General features: G+C 46.4%; 1 protein-coding gene across 8 annotated transcripts in view; it reads right to left on the bottom strand.

Moving 5' to 3' along the window:
• LOC110526349 (neuroplastin) overlaps positions 1-16,039 on the bottom strand; it is a 62,347-nt gene that overhangs the window by 9,736 nt on the left and 36,572 nt on the right. For 2 of the 8 annotated variants that reach the window (XR_005052194.1, XR_005052195.1), the window contains exons 5-8: positions 15,784-15,917; positions 7,728-8,001; positions 6,459-6,845; positions 2,521-2,542 (exon numbers count right to left, since the gene is read on the bottom strand). Coding sequence is in view for 4 of the 8 variants with exons in the window: in XM_021607243.2 (XP_021462918.1) it covers positions 2,521-2,542; positions 7,728-8,001; positions 15,784-15,917 (430 nt within the window). In the remaining 4 variants the exon portion in view is untranslated. The remainder of the gene's footprint in view (positions 1-2,520; positions 2,543-6,458; positions 6,846-7,727; positions 8,002-15,783; positions 15,918-16,039) is intronic. The other 6 variants (XR_002473931.2, XR_002473932.2, XM_021607243.2 and 3 more) reach the window with 3 other exon arrangements.

Below are 16,039 nucleotides of genomic sequence, written 5' to 3'. Positions count from 1 at the left end.
TGGTTGGGGGGGCACACAATGCAAATAGTCCGGGTAGCCATTTGTTTACCTGTTCATGAGTCTTATGGCTTGGGGATAAAAACTGTTGCCATGCGGTAGTAGAGAGAATAGTCTATGACTGAGGTGGCTGGGGTCTTTGACAATTTTTAGGGCCTTCCTCTGACACCGCCTGGTGTAGAGGTCCTGGATGGCATGCAGCTTAGTCCCAGTGATGTACTGGGCCGTACGCACTACCCTCTGTAGTGCCTTGCAGTCTGAGGCTGAGCAATTGCCGTACCAGACAGTGATGCAACTAGTCAGGATGCTCTCGATGTTGCAGCTGTAGAACCTTTTGAGGATCTCTGGACCCATGCCAAATCTTTTTAGTTTCCTGATGGGGAATAGGCTTTGTCGTGCCCTCTTCACGACTGTCTTGGTGTGTTTGGACCATTGTAGTTTGTTATTGATGTGGACACCAAGGAACTTGAAGCTCTCAAAATGCTCCACTACAGCCCTGTCAATGAGAATGGGGGCGTGCTCGGTCCTCCTTTTCCTGTAGTCCACAATCATCTCCTTAGTCTTGGTTACGTTGAGGGATAGGTTGTTATTCTGGCACCCCCCGGCCAGGTCTCTGAACTCCTCCCTATAGGCTGTCTCATCGTTGTCTGTGATCAGGCACTGTTGTGTCGTCTGCAAACTTAATGATGGTGTTGGAGTCGTGCCTGGCCATGCAGTCGTGGGTGAACAGGGAGTACAGGAGGGGACTGAGCAAGCACGCAGATGTGTTGCTACCTACCCTCACCACCTGGGGGCAGACTATCAGGAAGTCCAGGATCCAGTTGCAGAGGGAGGTGTTTAGTCCCAGCTTAGTGATGAGCTTTGAGGGCACTATGGTGTTGAACGCTGAGCTGTAGTCAGTGAATAGCATTCTCACATAAGTGTTCCTTTTGTCCAGGTGGGAAAGAGCAGTGTGGAGTGCAATAGAGATTTCATCATCTGTGGATCTGCTTGGGCGGTATGCAAATTGGAGTGGGTCTAGGGTTTCTGGGATAATGGTGTTGATGTGAGCCATTACCAACCTTTCAAAGCACTTCATGGCTACGGACGTGAGTGCTACGGGTCTGTAGTTATTTAGGCAGGTTGCCTTTGTAATCTTGGGCACAGGGACTATGGTGGTCTGCTTGAAACATGTTGGTATTACAGACTCAATCAGGGACATGTTGAAAATGTCAGTGAAGACATCTGCCAGCTGGTCAGCACATGGCCGGAGCACAAGTCCTGGTAATCCGTCTGGCCCCGCAGCCTTGTGTATGTTGACCTGTTAAAGGTCTTACTACCTTATACATCAAACTTGACAGTATATTAACTATAGGCTATCTAACTATCCAAAGTTTATTGACTTGATTATTCCTGTCATTCTTAGCTTAGCTAAATGGTATAGTCGTTGTGTGTTCTCAATGGACATTCGGTGCTTTCGTAAATTCGCTCTGGCTATCTACTCCGTTTTCAGAGCACTCTCATCTGAGTGTACCAGAGCGCAGAATAATTAATTTACGAGCGCTCAACATCCGTTAAATTGTTTCCAGCAGCACAGTTAGTCACCAACGCCCTGGTTAACACGAAAACTGCTTAAACAGCTCTGCTAGGGCGAGTAAAATGGCCAGAGTGGTCTCATTTGTGTCTGGAAGTAGCTAGCAAGCTAACCAACGTTAGCTTGGGTGCTTGACTGCCGTTGTAAGGCCAGAATGCTCAAATCAACCCTACTCCTCGCCCCGAACGTACCGTGGGTGCCGAGAGCGAAACAGTCTGAATTTACCCAGAGGGTTTTTCGTTTTTCATGGAATAGAAACACCATAATATTAATCAAATGAATTAAGAAAGTACCAGTCAAAAGTTTGGACACACCTACTCATTACAGGATTTTTCTATATTTTTACTGTTTTCTACATTGTAGAATAATAGTGAAGACATCACAAATATGAAATAACACATATGGAATCAGTTGAGAACAAATTCTTAATTACAAGGACAGCCTACTCCTTCCTCCCGGTTGGGGAATTGAACCCTGGTCTCCCACCAGATGCCCTCTGGTGGTCAAACTAGCACTAACTTGCATTAACACAAAAAATGTCTGACAATTAAATGACGTGCCAAAGAATGCTGCGGTAGTGCCGCAGTATGACACAACTTTTAAAGGAGCAACCACTGTAGCGACATACCCAAGAAGACTCGAGGCTGTAATCTCTGCCAAGGATGCTTCTACAATGTACTGAGTAAAGGGTCTGAATACTTATATAAATGTGATATCAGTTGTTTTCTTTTTATACATTTGCAAAATGTATAAAAAAACTGTTTTTGCTTTGTCATTATGGGGTATTGTGTGTAGATATATATATATATATTTTTTAAAATCTATATATTTTAGAATAAGGCTGTAACGTAACAAAATGTGGATAAAGCCAAGGGGTGTGAATACTTTCCGAATGCACAGTATATTATATTTTTTTATTGTAGAGAGAACAGAATATTTATCATACTTACGTTGGTGCGGCTGGCTCATCATCTTCGTCACGAGGGGAGAGAAGAAGGGAAAGAGCACAAAAACAATGGAATATTAGACAACATGGTCGTCCCTCAGAAGTGTCCAACACACTGCTCCCATATTTTCTTTCAAATGTTGTTGACATCTTAACTGTAATTAAATATCAAATGGCTTCAATTACATGATTGTTGCATGACTAGCAGTTTAAAAAGCAGTCACGTCACATCACGTCAGTGTGAAGTATTACACATTTGCAACTGATGTTAACATTCTTCGAGTTCCCTTGTGGATCCCACGGTATGGGTATTTTGCATGGGTTGTTTCCAAGTTCCATTTGTCATTACAGAATAACGAAGTTCTAGAAATAAAGTTGACTATTTAAGGTATCTAGGTGTGCATTTTTAATTTGACTGAGTCTGACAATAAAAGCTCTGAGTTGTGTAAGCAGGCTTTACGTGGACATGTTTTATTGGAATAGCGTTTTTGGTGTAGAGTTGAATTGCACAGCAGCATGCAGTGTGAGTGGGCATTGCACATTAGAGTGATTAGCTAGTTAGTAAAATTTTTTGACCATACACACGAGAAAGAATGGGTCAGTAGGTCAGTATAGTAAACATGGAGAGTGAAAGTGTGTTCAGTAGCATGCAACCAGAGATGTGGGGCACGTATTCATAAACCATTTCAGAGTAGAAGTGCGGATGTAGGATCAGTTTCCTTTTTAGATTTAGATAATCCGTAAGGTTATATAGAGGGGGGGGGGGGGAATTGATCCTAGATCAGCACTAAACTATTGAGATGATTTATGAATATGGCCCAGAGAGCAGCAGCATGCCATTGGCAGTTAAATGGGGGTATGGTGGTTACAATGTGAGACGGGACAGAATGGCTGCATGTGAGACAGTTTTGGGGACAGAGGGGGCTAATCTGTTCGTGCGTTCCCAATCCTTTTTCCACCCTTACACTACCATCTGAGTTCACTCACAACTAGCCCCTGGGTGCAGAGATATCCAGTCGGGCAAAGATAATGTTTAGAATATGTGATTCAAGTTATGAAATTGCAAACAAACAAAAACACTGACTTTTACAGTGTGGAGAATATTAAGAGTATAGCCAGGGTAATATCAATGTATTCAGCAAGTTATTATTGTATGCAAATGGATTGATATGCTCTGCATTACATTTTTACAGTTTAGTCATTTAGAAGATGCGTTAATTCAGAGTGACTTTTCACCTAGTCAGCTCGGGGATTCGAACCAGCGACCTTTTGGTGACTGGCTCGACGCTCTGAACCGCTAGGCGACTCGCCATCCTACATTTAGCATAATGTCATTTTTCCTGGTTGTTTCCTAATGATCCCACACAGTAAAAGAAAGTGGAACCCTCACACGGTTATTTAAAAATGTTTTTGCTCTTTAAAAAATGTCAACCTTTGCTTTGGATCACTTGGGAGTGCATTATCAGTGCTGATACTGTCGTGGAAATTTGGAATCAAATACTTCTCAGATACCCGGAGCTTGTGAATTCAAATAGACTTTATTACAAACAGTAACAAAGCCGAGCAATTCCATGGAAGAACTGACTCTTCATTCTTAGTAATTGGCTTTTATACAGTCTTACCCATAACATTGTCACTCCACTTTATGAATCTTGTTGTCTTGCTGAGTTTCCATTCTCTTATTGGCTCAGACATTGACACATAAATTATATTGGTGGCATGACATGCCCACTCCTACTGGTGCTTATAACTGATTAGCTAATGTTCCTGTCCAAAGGTCTTCACAAGTTCAGGCCGATGTTGTCTATGTATGATTAACCCATGTGCATGTCCAGTAGCCTTCACAAGATCAGATATGGCCCAGACCAGTCACGTCTTGTTGGTCTACCTTGCCTCATCCACACGGATTCTGGGGGGGTCAAAATCAAAAGTAACAGTCAGTATCTGGTGTGACCACCAGCTGCATTAAGTACTGCAGTGCATCTCCTCCTCATGGACTGCACCAGATTTGCCCGTTCTTGCTGTGAGATGTTACTCCCCTCTTCCACCAAGGCACCTGCAAGTTCCCAGACATTTCTGTGGGAATGGCCCTAGCCCTCACCCTCCAATCCAACAGGTCCCAGACGTGCTCAATGGGATTGAGATCCGGGCTCTTCGCTGGCCAGAACACTGACATTCCTGTCTTGCAGGAAATCACGCACAGAACGAGCAGTATGGCTGGTGGCATTGTCATGCTGGAGGGTCATGTCAGGATAAGCCTGCAGGTAGGGTACCACATGAGGGAGGAGGATGTCTTCCCTGTAACGCACAGCATTGAGATTGCCTGCAATGACAACTAGCACAGTTGTCATTGATGATGTGACACACCGCCCCAAACCATGACGGACCCTCCACCTCCAAATCGATCCCGCTATAGAGTGCACGCCTGAGTGTAACGCTCATTCCTTCGACGATAAACGCAAATCCGACCATCACCCCCGGTGAGACAAAACCGCAACTCGTCAGTGAGGTGCACTTTTTGCTAGTCCTGTCTGGTCCAGAAACGGTGGGTTTGTGCCCATAGGCGACGTTGTTGCCGGTGATGTCTGGTGAGGACCTGCCTTTACAACAGGCCTACAAGCCCTCAGTCCAGCCTCTCGCAGCCTATTGCAGACAGTCTTAGGAGGGAGGGATTGTAGGAGGGATTGTGCGTTCCTGGTGTAACTGAGGCAGTTGTTGTTGCCATCCTGTACTTGTCCCGCAGGTGTGATATTCAGATGTACCGATCCTGTGTGCAGGTGTTGTTACACGTGGTCTGCCACTGCGAGGACGATCAGCTGTCCGCTCTGTCTCCCTGTAGCGCTGTCTTAGGCGTCTCACAGTACGAACATTGCAATTTATTTCCCTGGCCACATCTGCAGGCCTCATGCCTCCTTGCAGCATGCCTAAGGCACGTTCACGCAGATGAGCAGGGACCCTGGGCATCTTTCTTTTGGTGTTTTTCAGAGTCATTAGAAAGGCCTCTTTAGTGTCCTAAGTTTTCATAACTGAGTTTATAACAAAGCTCTTGAGGATAGAGGATACTAAAAGGAGATTTCAGAGCTGGCTAGTAGCATAAGTGATGCAGTGTGCTGCATCTCTGATTCGGTTGATATGACCATGGCAGATAATCTACCTTCATCTACACGTTGGGGGGCCAAAAAAGTATCAACCTCTGTTCTACACCAAAGCACGTTCTCTCTCTCTCCCCCTCCTGTACATAAGCCCTTGCCAAACTAGAGGCCTTGCCTACTACGGGTGCAGGAGATTGGTTGGTATTTCTCAAAGCACTACACTTTCTTCACACTGTGCACAAAGCAAATGCTTACTTTATTGGTGACTTTGCATAATTTCTGTTTAATCGTGTACTGCAGTGTAACACATTTACTGACATATTTAACGCTGGAAGGATCATACAGTGCATACACAATTCAGACTTCAGAAATAGAAGTATGCATAATTTATCTTTTTAATCTACCCTGTTTTCTTTTTCTGATATACTGTAGATGCTATCATTGCCTTGAGGGACCTAGAGTGCATCCTCATTTGTGTGGGGTGGTTTGAGTGATTTACCACTCCTATATAAGACAAGTGAAAAAGACTTGTATAAAATGTATACAGCTATAAACAAGACATAGCAGTGCATTTCAGCAGGCTGTTAGCAATATATGTTTTAAACATCAGAGACCACTACCTATACAGGAGAAAACATGTCAAACTGCATTGGCCCCTCTAAATGGAGATGAATACGAATGGAATATATACATAATTTCAACATATATATTGCCTATGCAAAGATGCCAAACAACTTGTAGTCAAATAATCTGATAAACGGGTGTTGACATGGTCGTCTGGATGGACTGTAGTAGAAACGGATCAAATAAAAAAATAATTCTCTGAAAACATGCAAGATCTCTCACTTACCAACCGTTTAGATAATGATGCCATTTGGAGAGAGGGGGAAAGAAGTCATATTAACCAATTAATTCATATCTTCCTGATATCCTGAATAAAGTTGATAGAACCAAAGGCGGGTGAAGCCTCAACGACCTTTTTGGCTTTGAGTCTACACTCAAATGCTTAAACCTTTGTTTGACTTTGACACTTTTGAATCTAGCTTTAACAGTTTATATTATTGTATGTTATCAAGTGGTTATGCCATTAGGACAGATATTACTCTGTAAAAGTAGTAACTAGTTACCAGCGTAGGCTACTTTGAGAATCATTTACCTGTGGGTGTGACGTGCTTTGATTGGAGTAGGGAACAGGGATTTTTGATTCTCTACTTTAAGCCCTCAGCCATAGGCAGAACTTGTAGGACAAAGACAAAATAACACATCAAACTTCCCCTGACTTCCTGTCTCAAATTATTGTCAATGAAATGAATTGATCAGTTCTCCAGACGGGTGATAAAATGGTCCCTGGTTATCATCATTAGCGAGACCGCAACGGCACTTCAACTCTTTAATTTAAAACGTTAGCTGTGGACCCCCTCCTGGTTTACTAATGTGGAGCATCTCTAAAGGTCATATTATTATGCAGCTAATGTGTGGCGCTGCGCTGTGTGACAGCCAGCGGTGTCTCTGTCTCCCTTCTCAGTACTGACGGAGCATCCAGGGAGCGTGTCCCCCGACAGAGGTCAATTATTCACAGTGGGTCTCCGCTGCTACTGCTAACACAGCAGAGTCAGCGTCATGAATATTCAGCACCATGTTTATAGCCTCCGCAACATGTTCACTTGGTAACAGTGTAATTAATGTGTGTGCTGATAGTAGAGGAACCCTGTTTGAATTGGTTCTTGATGGCTGTTGAACTTCTAGCCGAGTGCAGCCCCATAATCAGATATTTGAATCATTGTTTAACTGGAGTGAGAATGTCTTTGTATTGTTCTAGGAACAGCAGCCTATTTCCTGGGTCATAATTCCCTCTTCCTCCCTGATTTTACCCCATGGCCACAAGTACTGCTTGAATCAGTACATACTCCCTGCCGCTGTTAGCATGTTGCTCTCTTTAAGTTGAGATCGATAGCCCCTTTTCCTGTTAAGGTATAGTACTGTACAGTCATTTCAATGACAGCATCCAGTAACGCTGACCAGTATAATATTCAAACAGGCCTGACGATGACAACATGGCGAGAGGTTGTCTGTCTCCCCAAAGAGATACAATATAATACTATATTTAACGTTGTCTTACCGTCCAACACATCATCTGGCCTCTTGCGTTTTTCATACACTACGATGATGACCACCAGGATGATGATCTCCGCTAGAACCCCCAGGAAGGGCCAGAGGGGTGCCAGGTGGCTGCGCACTCGCAGGATGGACGACATGGACTTGGTGCCAATGTGGTTGGTAGCATTGCACTGGTATTCACCAGGGTCCGAGGTGCGGTTCAGGTTGACGATGTTCAGCTCTGTGTAGTTGTCTTTGTTGGTGATGAAGAAGCGGCCAGAGGAGTTATCGATTTCCTAGAGGAGGGTAAATTAGCATATCAATGATTTATATGTTACAGACAATTTTATGATCACATTCCAGACAGTTATCACAGTAGTTTAGCACACCGGTTCGCAAACTAGGGTCCATGCGGGGTCACCTGATATGAAAATGGGGTCGTGGGAGAATTTTAAAATTCCTGGGGGGGGAAAAAATGTATGGACCAAATAAAATATGGATATTATAATATCATCTTTGTATCTCAAAATATTTTTTTGATGTGGTTAACCTTAATCTAAATGAAAATGATTGAATTCTAAAATTCAACCAGAGAGCCCCCTTAGATCATGGGAAAAGGCTGCACTTGACTGTTGCACTTGAATCATTCCCACGGTGAATGACTAGGCCCGCTACGCTATGAAACCACACACTATTGCAGAGACTCTGATATTACCGGCTACAATTGATATGGTGAAAACAATGTGTGGGGAGGCAGAGGCACAGAAACTCACATCAATACCTTTGTCAGATAACACTGCTAAAGATGTTATGCTTTTGCTAGTAATCAAGAGAAAACTGACTGTACAACTCAAAAACTTCCCAGCTAATGCTCTCTAAATGGACGCTAGCTGTGAGGGCCGAGATGCCCATGGATGAGTTTTGTTGGCTATACATGTCAGGTGATGCTATTCACGAGGACATATTGTTCTGCCTCACGATTCCCAAGCATGAAACGGCACAGGGGATGTTCAGTGTGCTGCGTAGCTATATCGACGAAAAACAGACAGGCCTCTGCCCTCTAGTTATGAATGTGTCTCCCTCTGCCATATGGACGCATTGTATTATACACCGAGAGCAACTGATTACAATAGAGCTGAACGCAGAACTCGGAGATACTGTATACTGCAGCAGGTAACTGATTGTAAACTATACTGAACAAAAATATAAACACAACATGCAACAATTTCAAGGATTTTACTGAGTTACAGTTCATATAAGGAAATCAGTCAATTGAATCTATGGATTTTACATGACTGGGCAGTGGTGCAGCCATGGGTGGGCCTGGGAGGGCATAGGCAATCAGAATACGTTTTTCCACACTAAAGGGCTTTAATACAGACAGAAATACTCCTCAGTTTCATCAGCTGTCTGGGTGGTTGGTCTCAGATGATCCCGCAGGTGAAGAAGCTGGATGTGGAGGTCCTGGGCTGGCGTGGTTGCATGCGGTCTGCAGTTGTGAGGCCGGTTGAGCGTACTACCAAATTATCTAAAATGATGTTGGAGGTGGCTTTTGGTAGAGAAATTAACATTAAATTATCTGGCAGCAGCTCTGGTGGACATTCCTGCAGTCAGCACGCCAATTGTATGCTCTCTCAAAACATGAGACATCTGTGGCAAAACTGCACATTTAAGAGTGGCCTTTTATTGTCCCCAGCACAAGGTGCACCTGTGTAATGATAGTGTTGTTTAATCAATTTATTGATATGCCTCACCTGTCAGGTAGATGGATTATCTTGGCATTTGAGAGAAATACGCTTTTTGTGCATCTGGACACTTTCTGGGGTCTTTTATTTCACCTCATAAACATTGGACCAACACTTTACATGTTGTGTTTATATTTTTGTTCAGTATACATCAAACCACATCCACCATGTGGAGATATGGGATCAGAGCCTGACAGGGTTCTATTTCACACTGAGGCTTTGTGGTTAGAAAGATTTTTGCATTGAGAGGTTGTCATTCACAACTGTTGTCATTCACAAAAAAAAATGACATGGTTGACTTTGTGTAATGAAAATAAAATGTGTCTCCTTTGCATATGTAACAGACGTATTTTGGAAACTGACCAAACTGAACACAAGCATGCAGGGGAAATACAAAATCCTTCTACAGATGAGTGACCGAATCAGTGGATTCAGAGGAAAGAATTCTTATTGGAGAGAGAGTCTTTCAAAAGCAAACAATGCAAACAGCATCAGTAAGTGTACCACACGAGTGATGACTGCTCACCTCCAAAGCTTGGAAGAGCACTTTGCGACCTACTTCCTAATCCGTTTGACTGTGATCCTGGCTCAGTTGACATGCCGGTGTGAAATCGAACAGCTGATTGAATTGTCTTGTGACCAAATGCATTCACGGGTCACTACGGAGGAGTTTTGGTTTCCGACTCAAAGGGAATAATACCCTACCGTCTCCCTCTGAGCATTAATGCCGCGTTCAAAACAACTGGGAAAATCTCTGACTTCCGACTTCAGTGCGTTCAAGAAAACTGTGAACTCTAAAAATGAGCTCCGACTGGGAAAAATTATTTTGAACTGTCATTCAACTGGGAATTTGAACTCTCGGGCAACTCGGGCCTCTTTCTTGAGCTCTGACTTTCCAACCTGAACATCACTGACTTCATGATTTGACCTCGTATTTTTCAGAGTTCCCAGTCGATTTGAAAGCACCGTCAATGCTCTCGTCTGCATTATAACCAAATATTGATCCAGGTTGGATGTGATAGCAGAGATGAGGTGCGCACTGTCGACCACGCCCCCTGACTTTGAGAAGCTCCGCCACGACATTCATCAAGCACACCCATTTCATTAGTGGTGGTGAGATAAGATACTTTATGCCAGAATCATTTTCAATTGACTGCCATAGCCCCAAATAAAAAAGTTAACAATTGGCTTTGATATCTGATCATGTTCAGATATCAAAATGGGGTCGTGGGTTAAGAAAGTTTGAGAACCCCTGATCTAGCATTATATTGTTACGGTGCGTGAATGAGGACCCAAAAGCGAATTAACGTAAACAGAACTTCTTTAATAACAAAACATAGGTAGGCTCAGATGGACCGGCAGATTCCGACAGGACAGGACAAGGTTGCAGCAAACATGACGATAGTCTGGTTCAGGCATGAAAAACACAAACAAGAATCCGACAAAGACAGGAACAAAAACAGAGAGAGATATAGAGGACTAATCAGAGGGAAAAAGGGAACAGGTGGGAAAAGGGGTGACGAGGTAGTTAGGAGGAGACAAGGAACAGCTGGGGGAGAGAGGGGGAGAAAAGGTAACCTAATAACGACCAGCAGAGGGAGACAGGGTGAAGGGAGAGGACAGAAACAAGACACAACATGACAACACATGACAGTACCCCCCCACTCACCGAGCGCCTCCTGGCGCACTCGAGGAGGAAACCTGGCGGCAACGGAGGAAATCATCGATCAGCGCACGGTCCAGCACGTCCCGAGAGGGAACCCAACTCCTCTCCTCAGGACCGTACCCCTCCCAATCTACTAGGTACTGATGACCACGGCCCCGAGGACGCATGTCCAAAATCCTACGGACCCTGTAGATGGGTGCGCCCTCGACAAGGATGGGGGGGGGGGGAAGACGAGCGGGGGCGCGAAGAACGGGCTTGACACAGGAGACATGGAAGACCGGGTGGACGCGACGAAGATATCGCGGAAGAAGAAGTCGCACTGCGACAGGATTAATGATCCGAGAAATACGGAACGGACCAATGAACCGCGGGGTCAACTTGCGAGAAGCGGTCTTAAGGGGAAGGTTCTGAGTGGAGAGCCAAACTCTCTGACCGCAACAATATCTAGGACTCTTAGTTCTACGCTTATTAGCAGCTCTCACAGTCTGCGCCCTATAACGGCAAAGTGCAGACCTGACCCTCTTCCAGGTGCGCTCGCAACGTTGGACAAAAGCCTGAGCGGAGGGGACGCTGGACTCGGCGAACTGAGATGAGAACAGCGGAGGCTGGTACCCGAGGCTACTCTGAAAAGGAGATAGCCCGGTCGCAGACGAAGGAAGCGAGTTGTGGGCGTATTCTGCCCAGGGGAGCTGTTCTGACCAAGACGCAAGGTTGCGAAAAGAAAGACTGCGTAAGATGCGACCAATAGTCTGATTGGCCCGTTCTGCTTGACCGTTAGACTGGGGGTGAAAGCCGGAAGAGAGACTGACGGAAGCCCCAATCAAACGGCAAAACTCCCTCCAAAATTGAGACGTGAATTGCGGACCTCTGTCCGAAACGACGTCTGACGGAAGGCCATGAATTCTGAAAACATTCTCGATGATGATTTGTGCCGTCTCTTTAGCAGAAGGAAGCTTAGCAAAGGGAATAAAATGAGCCGCCTTAGAGAACCTGTCGACAACCGTAAGAATAACAGTCTTCCCCGCTGACGAAGGCAGTCCGGTGACAAAATCTAAGGCGATGTGAGACCACGGTCGAGAGGGAATGGGAAGCGGCCTGAGACGGCCGGCAGGAGGGGAGTTACCGGACTTAGTCTGCGCGCAGACCGAACAAGCAGCCACGAAGCGACGCGTGTCATGCTCCCGGGTGGGCCACCAAAAACGCTGGCGAATGGAAGCAAGCGTACCCCGAACGCCAGGATGGCCGGCTAACTTGGCAGAGTGAGCCCACTGAAGAACGGCCAGACGAGTAGGAACGGGAACGAAAAGAAGGTTCCTAGGACAAGCGCGCGGCGACGGAGTCTGAGTGAGTGCTTGCTTTACCTGCCTCTCAATTCCCCAGACAGTCAACCCGACAACACGCCCCCCAGGGAGAATCCCCTCGGGGTCAGTGGAGGCTACTGAAGAACTGAAGAGACGAGATAAAGCATCAGGCTTGGTGTTCTTAGAGCCCGGACGATAAGAAATCACGAACTCGAAACGAGCGAAAAACAGCGCCCAGCGCGCCTGACGCGCATTAAGTCGTTTGGCAGAACGGATGTACTCAAGGTTCCTATGGTCAGTCCAAACGACAAAAGGAACGGTCGCCCCCTCCAACCACTGTCGCCATTCGCCTAGGGCTAAGCGGATGGCGAGCAGTTCGCGGTTTCCCACATCATAGTTACGTTCCGACGGCGACAGGCGATGAGAAAAATACGCGCAAGGGTGGACCTTGTCGTCAGAGAGGGAGCGCTGAGAAAGAATGGCTCCCACGCCCACCTCTGACGCGTCAACCTCGACAACGAACTGTCTAGTGACGTCAGGTGTAACAAGGATAGGTGCGGATGTAAAACGATTCTTGAGGAGATCAAAAGCTCCCTGGGCGGAAACGGACCACTTAAAGCACGTCTTGACAGAAGTAAGGGCTGTGAGAGGAGCTGCCACCTGACCGAAATTACGGATGAAACGACGATAGAAGTTCGCGAAGCCGAGAAAGCGCTGCAGCTCGACGCGTGACTTAGGGACGGGCCAATCAATGACAGCTTGAACCTTAGCGGGATCCATCTTAATGCCTTCAGCGGAAATAACAGAACCGAGAAATGTGACGGAGGAGGCATGAAAAGAGCACTTCTCAGCCTTCACAAAAAGACAATTCTCTAAAAGGCGCTGGAGGACACGTCGAACGTGCTGAACATGAATCTGGAGTGACGGTGAAAAAATCAGGATATCGTCAAGGTAAACGAAAACAAAGATGTTCAGCATGTCTCTCAGGACATCATTGACTAATGCCTGAAAGACAGCTGGAGCGTTAGCGAGGCCGAAAGGAAGAACCCGGTATTCAAAGTGCCCTAACGGAGTGTTAAACGCCGTCTTCCACTCGTCCCCCTCCTTGATGCGCACGAGATGGTAAGCGTTACGAAGGTCCAACTTAGTGAAAAACCTGGCTCCCTGCAGGATCTCGAAGGCTGAAGACATAAGAGGAAGCGGATAACGATTCTTCACTGTTATGTCATTCAGCCCTCGACAATCTATGCAGGGGCGCAGGGACCCGTCCTTCTTCTTAACAAAAAAAAACCCCGCTCCGGCGGGAGAGGAGGAGGGGACTATGGTACCGGCGGCAAGAGCTACAGACAAATAATCTTCGAGAGCCTTACGTTCGGGAGCCGACAGAGAGTATAGTCTACCCCGGGGGGGAGTGGTTCCCGGAAGGAGATCAATACTACAATCATACGACCGGTGTGGGGGAAGAGAGGTGGCCCTGGACCGACTGAACACCGTGCGCAGATCGTGATATTCCTCCGGCACCCCTGTCAAATCACCAGGCTCCTCCTGTGAAGAAGAGACAGAGGAAACAGGAGGGATAGCAGACATTAAACATTTCACATGACAAGAGACGTTCCAGGAGAGGATAGAATTACTAGACCAATTAATGGAAGGATTATGACAAACTAGCCAGGGATGGCCCAAAACAACAGGTGTAAAAGGTGAACGAAAAATTAAAAAAGAAATGGTTTCGCTATGATTACCAGAAACAGTGAGGGTTAAAGGTAGCGTCTCACGCTGAATCCTGGGGAGAGGACTACCATCCAGGGCGAACAAGGCCGTGGACTCCCTTAACTGTCTGAGAGGAATGTCATGTTCCCGAGCCCAGGTCTCGTCCATAAAACAGCCCTCCGCCCCAGAGTCTATTAAGGCACTGCAGGAAGCTGACGAACCGGTCCAGCGTAGATGGACCGACAAGGTAGTGCAGGATCTTGAAGGAGAGACAGGAGTAGTAGCGCTCACCAGTAGCCCTCCGCTTACTGATGAGCTCTGGCTTTTACTGGACATGAAGTGACAAAATGACCAGCAGAACTGCAATAGAGACAGAGGCGGTTGGTGATTCTCCGTTCCCTCTCCTTAGTCGAGATGCGGATACCTCCCAGCTGCATAGGCTCAGCACCCGAGCCGGCAGAGGAAGATGGTAGTGATGCGGAGAGGGGGGCAACGGATAACGTGAGCTCCTTTCCACGAGCTCGGTGACGAAGATCAACCCGTCGCTCAATGCGAATAGCGAGTTCAATCAAGGAATCCACGCTGGAAGGAACCTCCCGGGAGAGAATCTCATCCTTTACCTCTGCGCGGAGACCCTCCAGAAAACGAGCGAGCAAAGCCGGCTCGTTCCAGCCACTGGAGGCAGCAAGAGTGCGAAACTCAATAGAGTAGTCTGTTATGGATCGATTACCTTGACATAGGGAAGACAGGGCCCTGGAAGCCTCCTCCCCAAAAACAGATCGATCAAAAACCCGTATCATCTCCTCCTTAAAGTCCTGATACTGGTTAGTACACTCAGCCCTTGCCTCCCAGATTGCCGTGCCCCACTCACGAGCCCGTCCAGTAAGGAGAGATATGACGTAGGCGACACGAGCAGTGCTCCTGGAGTAAGTGTTGGGCTGGAGAGAAAACACAATATCACACTGGGTGAGGAACGAGCGGCATTCAGTGGGCTCCCCAGAGTAACACGGCGGGTTATTGATTCTGGGCTCCGGAGATTCGAAAGCCCTGGAAGTGGCCGGTGGATCGAGGCGGAGATGGTGAACCTGTTCTGTGAGGTTGGAGACTTGGGTGGCCAGGGTCTCAACGGCATGTCGAGCAGCAGACAATTCCTGCTCGTGTCTGCCTAGCATCGCTCCCTGGATCTCGACGGCTGAGTGGAGAGGATCCGAAGTCGCTGGGTCCATTCTTGGTCGGATTCTTCTGTTACGGTGCGTGAATGAGGACCCAAAAGCGAATTAACGTAAACAGAACTTCTTTAATAACAAAACATAGGTAGGCTCAGATGGACCGGCAGATTCCGACAGGACAGGACAAGGTTGCAGCAAACATGACGATAGTCTGGTTCAGGCATGAAAAACACAAACAAGAATCCGACAAAGACAGGAACAAAAACAGAGAGAGATATAGAGGACTAATCAGAGGGAAAAAGGGAACAGGTGGGAAAAGGGGTGACGAGGTAGTTAGGAGGAGACAAGGAACAGCTGGGGGAGAGAGGGGGAGAAAAGGTAACCTAATAACGACCAGCAGAGGGAGACAGGGTGAAGGGAGAGGACAGAAACAAGACACAACATGACAACACATGACATATATAGAGCCAAGGAAGAGGACACGTACCATGTAGTTTGAGCCATCCAGTTTACGCCATGTCCAGATGGGAAAGGGGTAGCCCACAGACTTACAGTACAACAGAGCACTCTGCCCCTCGTTCTTATTGTCACTGCGCTTGTGGCCCGTGATCTCAGGTGCCGCTAAAACAAGGGGAAAAGGGAGTGAAATGCATTTGAATAAAAATTCAAAATTTTATGCAATTTTATTTGTGTCAAAGGTGTTCTTCATCGGCTTCTCTAAATAACAAGACGTCAGAATATAG

The sequence above is a fragment of the Oncorhynchus mykiss genome, chromosome 6 (assembly GCF_013265735.2).
Source record: "Oncorhynchus mykiss isolate Arlee chromosome 6, USDA_OmykA_1.1, whole genome shotgun sequence".
Classification (NCBI taxonomy): domain Eukaryota; kingdom Metazoa; phylum Chordata; class Actinopteri; order Salmoniformes; family Salmonidae; genus Oncorhynchus; species Oncorhynchus mykiss.
Note: the sequence above shows the minus strand (reverse complement) of the source record. Positions and strands in the feature narration are given on the sequence as shown.